This window comes from Podarcis pityusensis (genome assembly GCF_964106645.2).
Source record: "Podarcis pityusensis genome assembly, chromosome: 8".
NCBI classification, from domain to species: Eukaryota; Metazoa; Chordata; class Lepidosauria; order Squamata; family Lacertidae; genus Podarcis; species Podarcis pityusensis.
Window position 1 is genome coordinate 72,429,361 of NC_138033.1, and position 20,000 is coordinate 72,449,360.

The window sequence follows — 20,000 nt, forward strand, 5'->3', positions numbered from 1 at the left end:
GGCTCGTAGTTTCCTAATTGATTTTCTCACACTTTACTGCGTAAACCTTTTTCCTGCCCCTTGCCCTTTCTAAACCCCCTTTCAACCCCCTAGCTCTTCATTCGCTCCCTGTACATTCCTACCAACCCCAGGGGAGGGGTTCAGTATCAACCTGTTTCCAAAACTGTAGCCTATCTTATTATGCGGCGGTGCCCATTGAGACGGAGAGTGGGGAGGCAAGGAGCCCAACAGTAGGCGGAGCCAGAACTGGTGATTAGCAGAGCCAGAGCCAATGACAAACAGTGCCAATGCATTCTAGGTTTGCCTTCCTCCTCCCTGCCAAGTTCTACAAGGGGCAGCACTGAGATGAAGGAGGAGGAAGGGCCACTGTCGCCACCTCTTGCATTGGTGGTAAGCAGGGAGGAAGACAGGCAAGTGCCAAGTGGGGACAAACTGAGTTTGGTTGGGCAATGCCCCATTTGCCCAACCAGGTAGAAACAATGATGAGAATCAGGAGGAGTCTGGATGTCATCTAGCCTAATCCTTCTGGACTTGTGTCGGGGTCACCAGGCAGCCCCAGCATCTCCTTTCCATGCTAGGGAACGTGCAGAGTGAGGTTATGTCAGGCTGAGAGTGAGTGACTGGTCCAAGGTCACCCAAGTTGTTTCATGGCTGAGTGGGGATTTGAACCCTGGTCTCCCAGGTTCTCGTCTGACACTCTAACTGTTAGAATTCCTGCTCCATGTCTGCAGTCATGGGATTTTTGTCTATCACATGATGGTGTATGTTTTGACTTCACAAAGTGGGAAGTGACGGAGACAGGATGTTTGTGTTACTGTGTTCCGTGAAGTGGGACTATTGTCCTTTGTTCTTTCTTTTTGCTATCTGATCCTAGAAAGAGAGGGAGCCATGTTGCAGTGCTCCTTGAGTGTTTATATGTAAATAAAGTAGATTAGCCGAAATGCTGAGTTGCTGAGGTCTGTTACGCAAGCTGCAAAGACTCTGCGGATCCCTAAGTGTGCCGATGTCTGTTGGTATCGGTCGCTGTGATGTTCGGGGTGAAGAAAGCTTTTGAAGCTCCCAAACGATCGACCAGAAGGGAGAGAACATGCCAGTCGGGCATGTGTCTCTGCCAGGGTCCTACTCGAGTGTAGGATGAGCTCCTGACACTAACCACTACTCCACACTGTCTGTGTTTCCATACAGATATGGAACTCGTTGCCTCTTCCACTTGAAAACAAACCACGGAGAAGATTCCCGTGTGTGTCCTGTAGTATACAGTGTTGGACTCTTGCCAAGTCTGGACCATGGGCAGCAAGGTGAGCCGGGAGGCCAGCCAGTAGACAGGACCTGAGAGCCAACCAGGTCAAGAAGCAAGCTGTAAGTTGGGACTCAAGCATAAATCAAGGATAAGGACATAAAAAGAGCCCTGCTGGACCATGTCAAAAGGCCAATCTAGCCCAGTATTCTGTTCTTGCAGTGGCCAGTCAGATCCCTCTTCTGGGACGGCCACCTGCAGGACCTGATTGCTGCAGCGCTCCCTCCACTTCGGATACTTGGCAACTGGTGCTCAGAGTCATGCTGCCTCTGACAGAGGAGGGAGAGCATTGCAGGGACACGCCAGACTTCAGGAAGACATTGTCAGCTGAACAACACTCAACTGGAGCTGCACGCCCCCTTCTATATTCTGGGGAGTCCAGTGGCCAACCTGGGTTGACAAGCCTGAAGGTGCTTCACTGAGAAGGATGCCTCCTTGCAATTCAGAGGTCCACTGTATGGAGCACTGCATGGCAACCCAGCAGCTCCTGATGCTCATTTTGCATGGGCCACCTGACAGAGAATGTGGGGAAATACTCGAGTTTGCATGCCCTGAATCTTCTAGCTTAACAGGCCCTGCTGAAATTTCCTTGCCTCAAAATCCGGGCACTCAACTGGAGTCTATGCAAAACTTAGCTACAGGTGTTTTCTTCCATTTGCAGCATGTTTCAGAGCTGAAGGCAACCTGGTGCCAAGGATAATCAGACTGTCTCGCCGCGAGAAAGTAGGGCGCCAGAACAACTCGACCGGGCCAGCCATTGTTTTCTAAAAGGCCCATTGTTAGTGGAAAACAGAGCAAGTTGTGGGAAACAATGTGGCGGTGAGTTCGAGATGTGCTCCACTGCGGCTTGTCAGAAGCAACGTATGCAAAGGGTTAAAGCTGGCCAAAAGAAATGACCGTCCTTTCACGGGGAAATGTTCTCCTTTACAATAAACACTATTCACCCGTGAGGATTGTCTTCCCAGAGGAAGCTGGAGAGGCTCGCTCTCTGAATTGCCTGCTGTTGTGTGCCATGGGGCAAAGCGTTCCAGGAACTGCTTAGCTGGAGAGAGTTTTATTTTATTTTCTGGAGATGAAGGTGTTTTGAAAGAGAACGGACTTGATGCAACTGTGGAACGAGAGCCTGGAATTCAAAGCCGGAAGCCAGTCTGCTGAAGTCGGAAGCTGGTTGCTGCCCAGGAAGCCACACACAGTAGATAATGTTAAAACAATAAAAGGGAGTGTCTAATCTATTGAAGTTCATGGACATTACTAACACGGCCCATTCATTTCAGTAAGTGTAGGACTTACGTAGTTGAAAATGACCCAGTGAGCTTTGTGCAGCATCTGAAAGACTTACAGATTTATCAGGGTATCAGCTATCATGAATGTGAGACCACTTCTCTTCCCCACGAAATCATCTCTGCCAAGGAAAGACGGTGCTGTTTCCACAACAGTCTTGGGCCAGCACGCAGCATCCGTTTTTCTTTCTTTTTTTTTTTTTTTAAAGCAATTTATTAAATTTTACAGTAAAAATAAACATAATAAACAATGTAACATTCATCTTAACATATTTTCACATTTTCTTTGGACTTCCTCACATCTCCCGCTCCCACTTTCATCGTTATAACATTTTGTCAGCAATTTATCATCTTATTTAAATTCTTATATCCCTTCTATATTTCATAATCTTATAATTCTCAGAAGGAGCTAAATTTCACAGTCTTACTTATTTTCTTAAAAACTTCTAAATTTAGTGGTGCTCAGTTATTTTGATCTAGCATCTTGTTTAGCATTCACTCAAATTACAATACTTTTGTAAATAGTTCTTAAATTTCTTCCAGTCCTCCTCAGTCCTCTCTTCTCCCAGGTCACGGATTCTGCCGGTCATTTCAGCCAGTTCCATGTAGTCTATCAGTTGTATCTGCCATTCTTCCAGTGTGGGTAGATCTTGAGTTTTCCAATGTTTTGCGAGAAGTATCCTTGCTGCTGTTGTTGCATACATAAAGAATGTCTGGTCCTTCTTTGCCACCCCTTTGCCGACAATACCCAAAAGGAAAGCCTCTGGTTTCTTAGTGAAGGTATATTTAAATACCTTTTTCAGTTCATTATAAATCATTTCCCAGAACGCCTTCACTTTAGGGCAAGTCCACCAGAGGTGGAAGAACGTTCCCTCACGCAGCATCCGTTTTTCAAGCCCCACGACTTTGTCACAATGGGGAAATGGCTGCATCTCGTTGTTGTTTTGCTCTCAATCCCCTAGATTACTTTAAACACACACATAGACTCGCATTCTTCTTTCTTTCCCTTTTCTTCACATCATTGCCCCGAGTCCCTGCCTGCAGAGACGCTGGATGGGCCAGAAATCCTGCAAGTATATAGCGGACTCTGGCATTTTTACGGGCTGCGATATACAGTGGGAGTATTTTTGTTTTGTGGCCCTCCCATTTCTGAAATACCACTTGAGCCGGTCTTCAGTTGGCCGGAAGAGGGTGGAAGCTATTTCATGGGTGACGTTTGGGGTTACTGCCGGCACATAACTCAAGCAAATCCACTCCTCTGCCTTCCAGTAATTATGCCTGCACAACCCTCCATTCGGCTTCCTTTATTATCCAGTATTCCATTTACAGGCAGATAATGCTGCTTATGGCTTGGGCAGGTTCTGCCAGGGGCTTGTTTTATGCCCCTTGCTTTCTGGAGCTGTGCAAAGTTTTGGTAGGAAAGGAAGGGAAAGCCTTCTAAAGATTCTCTTTCCTGAAGCACTTGAGAGTTAAGGAGTCAATATTTATTTGCAGACGTATATGTTATGCAAGAGGGTGGCAGACAAGCATATATTCCTGCCCCCTCCAAAAAACCCACACAATGTCATATTCGGGTTCCTTCTTGCTAGCAAACCTTTCTCTCCTACATCGCAACAGCCTACCCTATTTTTTAGTCTTCAGCTAGGGTTGCAATATTTCAAAAAGAGAAAACCTGAAAACAAAAGTTGTTGAGCTTCCAATATAGGCTGACATACACCCGGGTTTTCCGGACATTTTAGCTACTTCCTGAAAATTTCACCTGGACGCTTTTTGCGATGGATGAATCCTGGCTATGCCCAGGAAATTCTGGACATATGGCAGCCCTACTTCAGCCCATACTCATGGAAGCAGGGGGTGTCCGCTAGCAAGCAGCCACCAGACATCAAAAGCCATCAAAGCAAGTACCTCCTTAGTCTAGCCTGGACACAGCATAGAACAGGAATAGGCAAACTCGGCCCTCCAGAGGTTTTGGGACTACAACTCCCATCATCCCTGACCACTGGTCCTGTTAGCTAGGGATCATGGGAGTTATAGTCCCAAAAGATCTGGAGGGCTGAGTTTGCCTATGCCTGGCATAGAACAATCTTTCATGGCCAGCTAAGAAGAAGCCTAGAGGTGGTTTCTCTCTCTTCACTTACTTATTTGTTTCACATTTATTACATTTATATCCTGCTCTTCCTCCCAAATTAGTCCAGGGCGGCAAATGATAAAACATCTAAGCGCATCTTTAAAATATTTCCAATAAAGATGAAGATGGGGGAAAGATCTCTGCTGAAAAGCCTTGTTGGAAGAGAAGTGTCTTCAGCAGGTGTTGGAACAGAGACAGTGCCTGCCTAATATTCAAGGGGAAGAAATTCCAAAAAGTAGGTACCACAACACTGGGATGTGATACCTACATTGTGCAGAACAGAGGTATCTGCAGGAGGCCCTCACCTGCAGAGCATAGTGACTGGTTGGGCATTGGGTAAGACAATCTTGCAGGTATCCTGGTCCCAAGTTGTTCAAGGGCTTTATACACTAAAACCAGATCATTTCACACAGCCCAACAGTGCTCCTGTTGCAGCGGTGGAGAAAACATCAGAGATATGTATGCGCGTGCGGTGGCAAGCTTTGCCTCCATTTCCCAGATTTTTGCCTGAGTGACAGAAAATCACAGCATCCTCATCTAGGCTCATCATAAACATATTAAGGGCCTCGGCACGATAAATTCTGCTCCAACGAGATGCTGGGGGGGGGGGGGATTTATAGAACCAAGCAATCAATGGTGGCACAAGGGTAAGATGTCCTTGGGTGCATGTCAGCTAATTTACTGCCATTACTCAGATATGTAGCTATAAAAAGGACATCAGGATGCTTTTCTATGCCTTCATAAAAGCTTAATTTATAACTTCATCTCCAGAGTCAGGATCTGCCCGCAAACGGTTTATGACACACGGATCTCTTTCGGAAGGAAGGCTCGCCCAGGTGCTGACAATCATCCGTTCAGTTAATGAGACAAAGGGAGAGGAATTGCCTGCAGTGACGGCAGCGTCATCTACTCCCACCCTCCTGCAAATTTATTAGGCTACTTGGGATTATTAGGGTAACTAAGTATTTTGTGGCTGTGAACACAGGAAGCTGCCTTAGGCTGAGTTCGTCTAGACCAGTGGTGTCTTCTCTGACTGGCAGCAGCCCTCCGGGGTCTCAGGGCTTAGCAAAGAACAGCTTGCAGCCATGTCAGGCATTTTTGTACCTTCCATCTTAAACATAGGTGGAGATTTCCACGGAGGTTGCGGCACATAGAGAAGGGAACGGTAAACTTTCCCCTGCCGTGATCCTGATGAAAGAAGCCTCCACTCACTGTCACACATAAATGAGCTGAAATTTATGATGGAGGGGAAAGCTCCATTGATTGATCCCTGCAAGCAATGGCTACTAGGCATGATGGCTATGTTCTCCACTGCCAAAGGCAGTAATGCTTCTGAATGCCAGTTTCTTGGAACTGCAAGTCAGGAAAGGGCTGTTGCACTCAGGTCCTGCTTGTGGGCTTCCCGTTGCAGCATCTGGTTGGCCACTGTGAGAACAGGGTGCTGGAGCATATTCTTTGGTTCTTAGGTTCTTAGCAGGGATTCCGATGTCAAGGAGTGGATTATAAAAGGATTCCTTCTAACAAGGATATTTCTCTTTCTTCCTCTGTTTAAAGTATCATCACTGTCAGTTTTCCCCTGCAAGTTCCTGGGGGGGTGGCCCCTGTGGGAGCGAGTTCCTTAGGTCAACTATGCGCTGCGTGAAGAAGTCTTTCCTTTTCTCTATCCTGAATCTTCCAACATTCAGCTTCCTAGGATTTCCATGAGTTCTAGTGTTAAACCACAATGGGGCAGCTTGTCCTCCTAGGGAGTCCTCCAGCTCCAAACCTTCTCTGGGAAAAAGAAACAGGAACTGCACGCCAAGCAGGCAAATCGTGTGTGTGTTTATGCAAAGGCATTTTCCCACCCCCTGCACGCACGCACACGCCTTTGATTATTTATTCCATGCAAATTTGCATGCAAAATTCCAAATGCCTTTCTTCCTTCAGAAGCATTATGCACTTCTTAATTGCAAGAGAAATGAAGTCGGCTTCTCCCTTCTGCCTTTGCAAGATGCGGAGCTCGTCGTCGGTACTCAATAAATAATCAAGGTTTGTTTTTTCTTCAAAACCTTCCTTGCCACTTTTGCTAATGATCCATGATGTTTGCGATAAACAAGCCATTTCCCTCCGAGAAGCTTCAATCAGCTTCTTGTCTCCTGGGAGCCCTTCTCTCTCTCTCTCTCTCTCTCTCCTTCTGTTTCTCTTATCGCCAACCATGGTGTCTTATCAGTTCCTAGTGCTGTGAGCAGACTAAGCCAAGCTTAGCTCAGCCTCTTCTGGAAAAATGAGTACTGCACATGGGCAGGTGTTGATGGAGACTGAACTTGGAAGAATGTTAGGCATCTGATGGGAGCAGCATAAAGTGGTGGGGAGTGTGTAAGCATCAGAGGAGAACTTAAGGAGAATTCTTGTGGGTTTGGGCCACCAAAAAGGTCGAGAGAAAGGGAGGAAATGAGAATCATTGGGTTGTGTTCAACTGTGTTCTACACAGATTAGACCCACTGACATTAACAGACATCACTTATTCATAGTCAATAGTCTACTCAAAGTATGGGTACATAACTTTAGAGTTGGACAGGATCTTGGGCGTCAGCAGGTCCAACCTGTCTGCTCAAATTGATGGGCGGGTGTGTGTTCCTGCATCCATCTTTGTTGCTGGAGGCTCGGGTAGCCTTAGTGGCTAGGAGTGCCTTTTACCAGCTGTGGCTGGTATGCCTATAGCAGTCCTTGGACAGAGTTAGCCTGATCACAATGAACCATGCATTGGTAACCTCAAGACTTGCAACATACTCTATGTGGAACTCCCCATTGGGCCTGGTTTGGAGGCTCCAGCTGCTGCAAAATACAGTGGTACCTCGGGTTAAGGACTTAATTCGTTCTGGAGGTCCATTCTTAACCTGAAACTGTTCTTAACCTGAGGTACCACTTTAGCTAATGGGGCCTTCTGCCGCCGCCGCACCGCCGGAGCACGATTTCTGTTCTCATCCTGAAGCAAAGTTCTTAACCCGAGGTACTATTTCTGGGTTAGTGGAGTCTGTAACCTGAAGCATCTGTAACCTGAGGTACCACTGTACTGTGAATAGAGCGTTGATGGGGACAGACTATTGATAGCTGGTGCTCAAAAGCTTGCACTGGGTGCCCATATGCTACCAGGTCAGGGTCAAGGTTATTGTAATACAGTGGTGCCTCGCAAGACGAAAAGAATCCGTTCCGCGAGTCTCTTCGTCTTGTGGTTTTTTCGTCTTGCGAAGCAAGCCCATTAGCGGTTTAGGGGATTAGCGCTATTAGCGGCTTAGCGGGCTTAGCGGATCAGCTGATAAGCGGCTTAGTGGCTTAACGGATCAGCTGTTAAGCGGCTTAGCGGATCAGCTGATAAGCGGCTTAGCGATCAGCTGTTAAGCGGCTTAGCGGACCAGCTGATAAGCGGCTTAGCGGCTTGGGAAAAAGGGGGGGAGGGGGAAAAACCCCGCAGGAACTCGCAAGACATTTTCGTCTTGCGAAGCAAGCCCATAGGAAATTCGTTTTGCGAAGCACCTCCAAAACGGAAAACGCTTTCGTCTAGCGGGTTTTCCGTCTTGCGAGGCATTCGTCTTGCGGGGCACCACTGTAATTTGCAAGGCCCTTAAGTTGTTAGGTCTAGGAGACCTCAGGTACCGCCTGAACCTTTAAATCCTTGCCCAATCATTGAAGTCACTCTTAGTGATCCCCCTGGCTCGGATCCACGGCTCATATTCACCAGGAGCTGTGTGTTCAGTGTTGTGAGCCCAGTTTTATGGAACTCCCAGTTGAGGTCTGACAGGCCCTCTTCCTGTTGACCTTCCAGGACCTACAGAAGACTTCTTTATTCCTGCAGGCAATTCAAATAAATTCTAGTTTCCTGGTTTTAACTAATTGCACTGAGTTTCTTTGCACACCACCTAGAGACATTTGTAATTAAGCACTTAGAAATTGCTGAAATCAATCTTGAATGAAGAAATATTGAAACTACAAAATGTTGTAATATACAGCTACTGACTCAGGCCTGTGTGCATGAACCCTGAATTGCCCATGGGGGTGGAGCTTAGCAGACTCCCTGCAACCTTTTAGTTTCCTGCTATTCTCCTTTCTTCCTATGCTTCCCAGAGCAAGGAGACATGTGGTCAATGGCTCCCAGTAGCAAAAAACCCAAGTGAACTGAATCTCTCCAAAATGGAGATTTTAAAGCCTGCACCTTTGCTAACCCAGAGATTACATGGTCCTTTTTGTAAGGAAACCAAGTTCTTTTCCTTTTAAGTCATTTAAACCTTTTTCATCTTCATTTTACTGCCAATGGAGAGTTGCTTACTGTAACTTCTGGAAAATCCGTGAATAAAACATTCACTTATTTGCAAAGTTAAGAGTCTGTGATTTCTTCTAGCCTAAGTATTTTTGTAGGCAACATTTGTTTAAGGATAGATGAAGGCAGATGCAAATCTAAGCCCCCCACCAGTATTGCACATAACAAAAATTATTATTTTAGTTGCCTCTGTGGCAAAAAAAAAAATACCCCCCCCCTCCAAATCTCCTTCCTTGATATCTTTCTGCCTTGTCAGCTTTGGTAATTGAGAATTCAACAGCAAAAAGCAATGTAACGAGCCTTCAGTTTTTACTGTCAGCCTGGCTGTCCACATATTTCAACTTTATGAGGCATATTCTTGCAGCGAGACAAATTGTATACAAGGCCCTCATTCCACCAATATTTCCTTGGCTTGACATTTCATCTTCTCCATGGGAGTGGGAGCCAAGTCACGATGCCAAGCTGAGGACGAGGCCCAGATGAAAGGAGGAGGAGGCTTCTGCTGGACCACATCTGGACAAAAGAGCAAGGGAAGCAGACCCGGCTTGATGTTGGAGCACCTGCTTGGTGTGCAGAAGGCCTCAGGTTCAATCTCTGGCATCTTCAGGAAAAGCTGCTGGAGACTCCCTGTGTTCCTGTGTCTTAAGAGGAGGGTCACAGCTCAGTGGTAGAGCATCTGCTTTGCATGCAGAAGGCCACAGGTTCAATGCCCATCATCTCTGGTTAGGGCTGGGGCAGATCCCCTGCCTGAAACCCTGGAGAGCCACAGCCAATCAGTGTACTGAGCCAGATGGACCAACTAAGGTAGCATCCTATGTTCCTATCAGCCCAAGGCAGCATGAACAGCCAATATGGGTGATGGAGGTGGTAGCCTATTATCATCTGGAGGGCCACAAGTTCACCTTCCTCTGCTCTAGGAAAACTAGGTGCTGACCAAGGATCAGTGGTCTGACTCAGTATAAGGCAGCTTCCTATGTTCCTATATAACCTCCCTTCAAACTGGGTGAGCCAAGTCGGAAGTTGAGATCAAAAGGTGCAACAAAACGCAATGTGGTGGACTGCAACTCCCATCTTTCCCAGCCACCTTAGCCAAGGTTCAGGGATCATGGGAGTTGTAGTCCAGCAACATCTGGGGACCCAAGGGGATGTATTCTTATTAGGACTGCTTTGTGTGCAGAAGGCCCAGGTTGAATCCCTGGCATCGCCAGGTTAGGGCTAGGAGAGACCCCTGTCTGAAACCCTGGAGAGCCATTGCCACTCAGTGTAGACAGTCCTGAGCTAAATGGACCAATGGTCTGGGCTCAGCAGACGGCAGCTTCCGATGCAATGTTGGCGAGGATGGTACAGGAGTAGTTGGGAAACAAGAAAATGTAAGAAAACTGAAATAACTGAACAAGACTGTGCTACGGCAACAACAAAAAAAGAGATCACAAGCTGTTTTCCAACAGCTTGGATTTCACGCTGAGAGATGTAGTTAAACGGGGCCGCTTTCCCTATCAGTGGGCGATGCTGTGCGCCCGCCTTAAGAGTACAAGGCATGGATCAGAGATAAGAAAATGTGCTCAGTGGGAGGTAACCGGCTTCTGCTGGGCATCCTAAATCCATTTAGGCCTTTAGGTGGGACCGTGATATTAGTGTAATCTCTCTGGTTTCCCTGCAAACGGCCTCCTGACACGGCACTTTGGTCTCTACTTAATGAAACGAGAAAGGCAACCCAACTGCGCCCCCCTTTCGCAGAAAGCACCAGGCTCCCCACCGTTAACACCTTACAAAAGGCACCGCAGTTTTCTGGCAAATTAACCACAGCCCAGAAATAATTAACCCCACTGCGGCGAGGATTTTTACAATGGCTATATATCAAGCTCAGCTAACTTAGGCCCCCTCAGATAATTGCTTCGATCTCAATTGTTTCCCCCACAAACGCAGAGAGCCCCCCCCTTCTTTCTACCAACTGTTGTAAAATCAGCTGTTGTTTATGTGCCACGCAGGGTGACTTTAGAAGATGTATGTTGAATGCCACATCTCAGTATGCCGTCCCTTTAGGGAGGGACAGCTGCTCAGCAGTAAAGCACATGCATTGCATACAGAAGGGCCCGAGTTTGATTCACGGCATCTTCAAAAGGACCAGGAAGCAGATGATGCAGTCCCTATTTCTGCCTGAGAGCCTAAAGTGCTGCTGTCAGGCACTGGAAGCAATACTGGGCTAGATAGGGACAGCTAAAGGGTGCTCACATTTCCGATTTAGAGTGCAGTGAAGTCGTGTGGGGTTGTTCCAGTGCGTTAACAGCTTTCTCCCCAGCTGTTCACATCCACAGGACTTCATTAGTGTCAGATTCATTTCTGTGTGTGCACAGGGCAGGCATGTCTTTACCCTTATGCAAGGGTCTTTGCACCTTGGCTGGAGACAAAACAGGAATAGCTGGCGGACTCCAACTGGTGTGAAGCTGGTTTGATAAACAAAGCATCCAACAGCAGTATTTTAAAGCAAAGCACAGGCTACATAAGCATTTGGGAGAATGTCGTGTGGACATGGGTTAAAAACCCAGAAATGGAAACTCTGCGAGTGTGAACTGCCCAAGCCTGCCTTGGTATAAAGTGGCTCCCTGTGTTCTTTTAGAATGAGGGTGGGGGCTTTTCCAGGCAAGTTAATAGGTGCTGTCACATTTCACAGAAACTTCCCAGCCAGGCAAAAGCACTCAAGGAAGCAGAGCAGAGGGGAAGGAGTGTGGCCTAGGGAGAATGCCAAGGGCCAGGTAGAGAGGTCCATAGGGCCACATTTGTTCCCAGGACCTGAGGTTCCTTAAAAAGGTAAAGGGACCCCTGACCATTAGGTCCAGTCATGGCCGACTCTGGGGTTGCAGCGCTCATCTCGCTTTACTGGCCAAGGGAGCCGGCATACAGCTTCCGGGTCATGTGGCCAGCATGACTAAGCTGCTTCTGGTGAACCAGAGCAGCGCACGGAAACGCCGTTTACCTTCCCACCGAAGTGGTACCTATTTATCTACTTGCACTTTGACATGCTTTTGAACTGCTAGGTTGGCAGGAGCTGGGACCAGGCAACGGGAGCTCACCCCATCACGGGGATTCGAACCGCCGACCTTCTGATCAGTCCTGGGCTCTGTGGTTTAACCCACAGCGCCACCCATGTCCCATTCTGAGGTTCCTTACTCCCATGCTAACATTTAGGAGGTGAATAAGAGGCTTGTATGAAGAAGGCGTGCATCAGCCTAGCCATAGGGAGCTACTAGGAATTGTGTGTTTAAGTCCTTTACAGGCCTAACTGCAGTCTGCAGGATCTGCTCCTGTGACTGCCAGGCAGTGGATCAGGCCTGCTGGAATGAAAGGGGATGGCTATTCATTTCAGTGGATCTACTCTGAGCAGAACTTAGTTGGAGACAACCTTCTGCAGTTTCCTTGGGCCTGCCTCCCCAGTTACATTCCCCGCCTGTCTCGCTGCTGAGTTGTCCTTCCCTTCCTGCCGACAGGCTCTTATACGGCCACAGCGAGGGGATAGGCACATACCGCAGCCAACTTCCACTGCATCTCTCCAAACCTCTACGCTCCAGTGTTTACTTCCAACTGAGCCAAGGCTGGAGAAATGCAAGGACGTGCCACACCCTTGCTGCCTTCCTGTTTCTAAGCTGGGTGACCAGCTATCTGGATGCTGACGCAATAGGGTTTTGGTCTTGTTGTTTTTTGCACTATGGAGGCAGGGTTAGACTACATGACCACCAAGTTCCCTTCTAATGTTGTGGTTCAATGCTATAGGGCCTTTAAAAGTTTGAGCTTTTGAAGTTGAGCCTTTAAAAGTTTGCTGGATTAGCCATCTATCTGCTGTCCCTGAAAGGTCTCTCCAACTTGCTATAGCTCTTCCCCTTCTTCTGGTTACATCCCACTTCCCACTGCCAGATCCCTCCTCAAAACCCATCCCATCCCATCAATAGTGTCTTAGTTTGCACTGCACTGCCCCACTTTACCTTCCTAATCCACTATGCAACTACAGGTTGCAACTGAAGCCATCAAACGCGGGGCATGGCCGAAACAGTTAAAATTGCTTTTAAGCAAAAATTAAAACCAAATGCCACAAAGGAAAAACTAATATAGGAATAATCTTCATCAGACTTAATTAGCAACTCGGGCTGTTACCAAGACACACAATTAAATCTATAGGTAAAACGACAAGCCAATACAATTTGTGCACAGAGCTTTAATCTGCAAGCGGGTGCAGAAATCTATAAGGAGGAAAAACAATCATTAATTTTAATAATGCCTAGAATTACTATGTGCCGAGATGAGTTTTCAGCATCAAGACAACAGCTTCACCTCTTGGGAGGCATCAAAGAAGAATTAAACTTTCTTTCCTTAAATATGAATGGGGAGAGCCAGCTTGTCTGGATCCTTAAAATGCAGCGGATGTTCGCACCAGGTAACGGAATATCGTACACACTCGCAGCAATGTCTCTCTCAGTGGACTAAACTGGTTATTTCCATATCCATCTTTTCAATCTGTGTCCGGTTGCACAATACCATTTGGGGCTTAAGATAAACCTGTTTAGATTTTCTTCTTCTTCTTCTTCTTCTAACGGATGCTTTGCATCAAGGGATGCTTTTGTTCCTGGAAGTTTATGGCTGTCTAAAACTTTGTAAGCTGAGAAACGGGGCCAGTGTCTCCAGCAGAGTTGTCAGCGAATCAATTTCTATGCACTTTCAAAGTATGTAGTGTTATGATTTGGGGGGGCGCCAGTCAGTCTGGATGGAACCCTGGGTTCCCTTCCAAACCTTCAACCTATACCTGTGGGGGCAGAATATGTAAGAGGAAGCCTACCAAACTACCGTATTTTTTGCTCTATAAGACTCACTTTTTCCCTCCTAAAAAGTAAGGGGAAATGTGTGTGCGTCTTATGGAGCGATTGCAGGCTGCACAGCTATCCCAGAAGCCAGAACAGCAAGAGGGATTGCTGCTTTCACTGCACAGCGATCTCTCTTGCTGTTCTGGCTTCTGAGATTCAGAATATTTTTTTTCTTGTTTTCCTCCTCCAAAAACTAGGTGCGTCTTGTGGTCTGGTGCATCTTATAGAGTGAAAAATACGGTAGTCCCTTTGTCAAGGAAGTGGCAAAGAAAGGGAGGAAGACATTTCACCCCATTGTGCTCACCCAGCTAGAGGCCATGCAATCCTAGGTAGGGAAAAGAACAATAGCCAGAGTTGGTGGTCGTGTGTGTGTGTGTGTGAGAGAGAGAGAGAGAGAGAGAGAGAGATGAAAAGCTAAATGCTAGAAACTGCAGGCAGAGAGCAATGTTTTTTGCTCCGTGCTGGATTTGTTGAGGTATTAAGACTGAGAGCCCCTCCACCCGATGCTCAGCTTGTATATACAGTCATACCTCGGGTTACAGACACTTTGGGTTGCGCGATTTCGGGTTGCACACCTCGCTGAACCCAGAAGTACCGGAATGGGTTACTTGTGGGTTTCAGCACTTGTGCATGCGCAGAAACGCTGAATCGCAACCGCACGTGCACAGATGTGGCGCTGCGGGTTGCAAACTTGCTTTGCTCATGGATCATGTTCACTACCCAAGCGTCCACTGTGTGTGGAAATAAAGTCATAGGCCCTAAAAACACCACACCTTCTGCTAACTTGCATTCCAAGGAAACCAAACCCTGGGTGATGCGCTTGAGATCCCTTGCGCCTCTCACTGCTTGGAGGGTGGGGTGGCATGTAACAATATATTTCAGGAATCCCCCTCCGTGGCACCCACCACAGACGCCACACCATCTCAATTTATTTTCTTTTTTTAATTGTTTAGTGTTTTGTTTTTGTTTAATTATTTCCCCATGAGTGGTGCTGGGCTGGTTAGAAGGCAGAATGCAGGCATCCACACCCTGGGCTGTTCCTGAGGTCCTGCTCAAATGCTGACACCCACATATGAGCAGTCAGCAGTGTTGGAGGCAGGGTGGGCACACCAGGTGAGCAGGGAAGGAGGGCACTCTCTTGCTTCCTGCTATGCATTTTTAAAACTAATATTATCATTGATTTTTATTGCACATGTTTTATTTTTAAAAATCGGGGGGGGGGGGGGATAACCCTCAGCTTACATTGACAATACATTTAAACATCAACACATCCATCTTAGTTTACACATATAGATCAATATATACCATCTAAATGTCCAATTATGTATCCAAGAGTTGGTGTTTATATAAAACATGCTCAATTGTAACAAGAGTGTTAATGTCATCAAACCATTGCAAAAGAGATAGCAGATATTTATCCTTTCAGGCTCAAATAATAAGTCTCTTAGTGACCAGTACGGCCCACAGCATCCGTTCTTGTTGTCCCACCATTAATCTCCATGTGAGAAATATGATTTAAAACTACACAAACATCTGAAAATTTCAAGGATCTTGCCAATACAAAATTGATATGGATGACAACTTCTGATGAAAAAGAAGTATCACGGGACATGCTCATATCCTGTGTCTCAGAGAGGTATTTACAGTTTTACACCTCCAGCACCTACCTGAATTGGATAGGGCTTCCTGCTATATATAACAGGATAGATCTAAGTAAAATGTAACATCTGATCCAGCAAACCAGCCCATAGATAAAGAACTCCACCATTTTATGTATCAACTGCCGTGCTGTCTACAACACTTGAAAAGCATTTTAATAAAAATAGAGACATTGGATTCTTATCTCATTACTGTATACATGATATAGCCATCTCACTCCTTGCTTTTTCCTGTAAGACCAATTGCAGTCGTCAACAGTCGTCAACAGGTTTACCACACCTATCAGCCAATCACCCATTCCCACCACCCTTCTGAGTAATACCCCTCCCCACCCTCTCACTATATATAAGGGTCTGGTGACTTCTCTTTCAGTGTATCCGAAGGTGTGTGCATGCACACGAAAGCTCATACCAATAACAAACTTAGTTGGTCTCTAAGGTGTTACTGGAAGGAATTTTTAAATTTTGTTTTGACTATGGCAGACCAACACGGCTACCTACCTGTAACTAGAATGATGTTATTCATTTATGCATAAAATCTTAACACACCGTTCCTCCCAAAGGATCCCAGGGTAGCAAACACATAAATGATAAGACAATGCAATTAAAACATTAAAGAACGAATTTTATATATAAAAACAATTGCACAGCAGATGAAGATTGGGATAAAGATCTCCCCCCAAAAGATTTGTCACAAGAGGAAGGTCTTCTAATAGAGCTTCTGAAACAACAAAAGGGCCGGTATCTCTCTAATATATAACATGAGAGCATTCTATAGGGCAATTGCCAGCATGCTGCAGACCTAATCCCTACATTGTACGGAATGAAAGTCTTGACAAGATGGTATCTGCAGGAGGCCCTCTCCTGCAGAGCGCAGTGATCAGTTGGACATAAAATGCATGAGACAATCTTTTACTCTAATTTGCATATGATTGTTTTCCAGAAAACCCACATCACTGCCTTCACTTAGGGCTTTCGAAACCAGCACTTTGAATTGCGATCAGAAATAACCAAGCCATCACTGCAGCTGCTACAAAGGTGGTGATGGGGGAGAAGAGATATATGAGCCCTATAATCCCACCTCTGTAAGAAGTGTGGCTGCAGCATTCAGAAGCGACTGAAGTTTCTGAATGGTCTTTAAAGGCAACCCACATATAGCGCATTACAATAATCAAGAAAGGAATGAGGCACAGATCACTGTAACCAGATAGGAGGGTTACACTGTTTTGACCTATTCTGCTAATATCAAACATTAACGGGTGAGCATTTGTTGCTTTCTGATGCCTAGCGGAAAGCCAACAACGTTCAGTCAACTGATCTCAATACCTTTGTGCAAGCCGCAACACTGTTCACCCTTACCTGCCGCCGTCTTCTGAACTTCTCGAAAGCCTCCTGCATGCTCTCAGTATCTGTTCTTTTCTCCTTGCCTTCATCATCAGATCCCTCAAGAGTTACTGTGAAAGCACAGTAATTGTTCTTCCTTCCCGATGCCATCATTCTTTTGTACCTTCCGTACAAAGAAGTTCAAATGGTCATTTGCCAGAAATTCACATTTTAATTCCACCAAGTTTTAGAAGACTACTTCCTAGAGTGGTCCACCTCATAAGGAAACAAGAACATAGGAAGGGCTCTGCTGGATCATACCAAAGGCCCATCTAGTCATGTTTCATAATGTCAACCAGATGTCTATGGGAAGCTCACAAGCAGGTCCTGAGAGCAAGAGCATTCTCCCCACCTGCCATTCCCAGTGACTGATATTCAGAAGTATACAAGCAACCCCTGATTTGCAGGGGGGTTGCATTCCAGGTCATTACAACCCCACGATGGTGGAGCGTGTATAAGCTTGCTCTGCACAGTTACGCCCCCTTTTTATGCCTTTTTCTTTGATTTGTTGAAATAAAAAATGAACTTCTAAGTTTTTCCACCAAGAAATTACTCTGCCTGTAATTTAAGTGAGATATTCACCTCTAAATGCCAACTTCCCCTACTTCATTCTGTCCAGTGGGACCAATGTTGGATGTATGACTTAGTGTACATGTTTAGGTGGACAAAGACTACTGCATTGTATTTGTTAAGTTGTGGGTTGACATAGCAGACGACACAGCGATTTCTCCAAAGCAGCTCTTTATTTTGTAAGCTGGAACAGAACTAAGCTGAGGAGCTCAGTCAGCCTGCTCCAGAACAATGTAACTGTTGCCATTTTCTAAAACTATCCAATCACTGAACGTCACTTTTCGATCCTTCATTTGCATACAAAACTATCCAATCACTGAATGTCACTTTTCAATCCTTCATTTGCATAACTATCTACAGTATCCCCTTGCTGGCCCAGGGTGAGAACTTCAGTACATAACAGTATTCTGTGTATTTAAGTATTAGGCACCATCTTTTTCACCTGGATATGAAAGGCAGTCAAGACCCTAATGATCTTTAAAGCATCTGTGGGTTTTAATGAAATCACTACTACATAGTGTAGTAATTCAATAACTATGTAACTATGATGTATTACAGTATTTTAATATTTTTTTAGAAGCTGCCCAGAGTGGCTGGGGAAGCCTGATGGGCGGGGTATAAATAAATTATTATTATTATTATTATTATTATTATTATTATTATTATGCCACTTCTGGGTTCATGACAATGCACACATGCACAGTCGTGGGTGCTTTGAACGTGCACAGAATGGTAATGGCCTGTACTACCACTGACAGTGGAGGGAGATCATGTTTGTTTTTGGGTAGTGCTGAATGAGAAATTTGACTCAGTGTGCAGCTTAAGGTGAAACAACCTAATTCACACTTTCCAAAACAATACGCAAACTGAAACACAGCCATCCTTCAAAATTCACGCTTCTCTCCAGCCAAGTAATGGGTACAAAAATGTACACACTGGGGGTAAAGTGTTCATAAAAATGTTTATATTAATGAAAGCAACATATGAAAATGCATCCCATTAGGAAAAATCACTTTGCGTGAATGTACACATTAGGGGAAATTACATACTAACATGTATATTAGGAAAAAATCACACTAAAATGCTGATGAATTTTCTTGAGGACTTTAAAAAAAAAGTAACTTGCAAATTGATGTAGAAATGGGGAAGACTCATATTTAGACTGGCAAAGTGAGACACCAAAATGAACAGATTTGCCCTCTCCTACTTTGCAGGGTGGGGGGCACCTCTGGGAAGGAAGAGCCATAATCTGAATCCTATTGAAATGACTCCATGATCGGAGCAGAAGTGAAGTCCTTCGCTGCTTGTTAATGTGGGAACAAATGACTACCGTTTTCGAAAAGACAGGCAGGGAAGCACTTAAATCTGTCCTAGCCTCATTACACAGATAATTAAAATTTCACTCAGTAGTGCACAAGACCAATAACCTAGTCTATTAAAATATTTGTAAAAATGTCACTGTGTGTGTTCTTCCAGGATTTTAACGGCTTTCTCCAAATGTCTGGCTGGATTACCAAGTAGGCATGAAAGTTGAGCAGCCTTAACAGAATGGATATGCTGGGGCCCTCCAATTTTTATTTTTATTTTTAATTATTTATTTCTCTCTTTCTCTCTCAGGAAAAGTGAGTCTCAAGTCATTTCATTTACAGAGATGTAACAAAAAACAAGCAAACAATTTTCAAGCTGATTGCTAAACAAGAAACAAACCAGCTCCCGTGCTCCATGGTTCTGGCTGGTGTTTGCAAAGGTGCTTGCAAGCGTTTCCCCCACTCGCACCAAAGCTTTTCTGCCCTCATAACTGGAGATTCCCCTGACCACATCCCTCACCGGCCCTAAGTCCCACCTCAGTTGTTTTTGCCTGCCTGCAACATGTCCTTCAACTCTGATACTGCCTCTTGGTTGCTGGGTGCAGCGTAAAGAGGAGTCTGAGAGTGTGCATAGAAGCTAGTCAATGGATTACTGCAATGTATTATATGCGGGGCTGCCTCTGGAAACAGTTCAGAAACTTCAGCTGGTGCAAAATTTGACAGCCAGGTTGCTCACCGGAACAAGAGAGTTTGAGCATATAACGCTGATACCAGCCCAACTGCACTGGCTGCCAATTAGTTCCCGGGCCCAATTCAAACTGCTGGTGCTGACCTTTTAAGTCTTACATGGCTCAGGACCTCAGGCCTCTCCCTATACAAACTGACCCGGACCCTGTGCTTATCATCCAAGGTTCTTCTCTATGTCTCCCGCTCTCCATGAGAAGTTCCGAGGGTGACAACAGGCCTTTTTGGTGGTGGCTCCGCATCTGTGGAATGCCCTCCCCAGAGGATCCTGGGAGGATCATTACATGGATTTAGGCAGCAGGCGAAAACATTCCTCTTTACCCAACCATTCAACCATTAAGCAATCTATGGCTTGCTAAATGGGGGGCAGGGGGACAGTTATTACCATTATTTTATCATTATGTTGTGCAAATTATCTTCTTCACTGGACTTGATATTAGCCAAAAGGCTGAAAAATTGTCTTCTTAATGTTGTACATCACCCTGGGAT

General features: G+C 45.6%; 1 protein-coding gene across 1 annotated transcript in view; it reads right to left on the reverse strand.

Annotated features, from left to right (window-relative positions):
* TTLL10 (tubulin tyrosine ligase like 10) overlaps window positions 1-20,000 on the reverse strand; it is a 171,403-nt gene that overhangs the window by 148,227 nt on the left and 3,176 nt on the right. Inside the window, exon 2 of the mRNA XM_081016027.1 lies at window positions 16,867-17,014. Coding sequence (XP_080872153.1) covers window positions 16,867-17,004 — 138 coding nt within the window. The 5' untranslated portion in view covers window positions 17,005-17,014. The remainder of the gene's footprint in view (window positions 1-16,866; window positions 17,015-20,000) is intronic.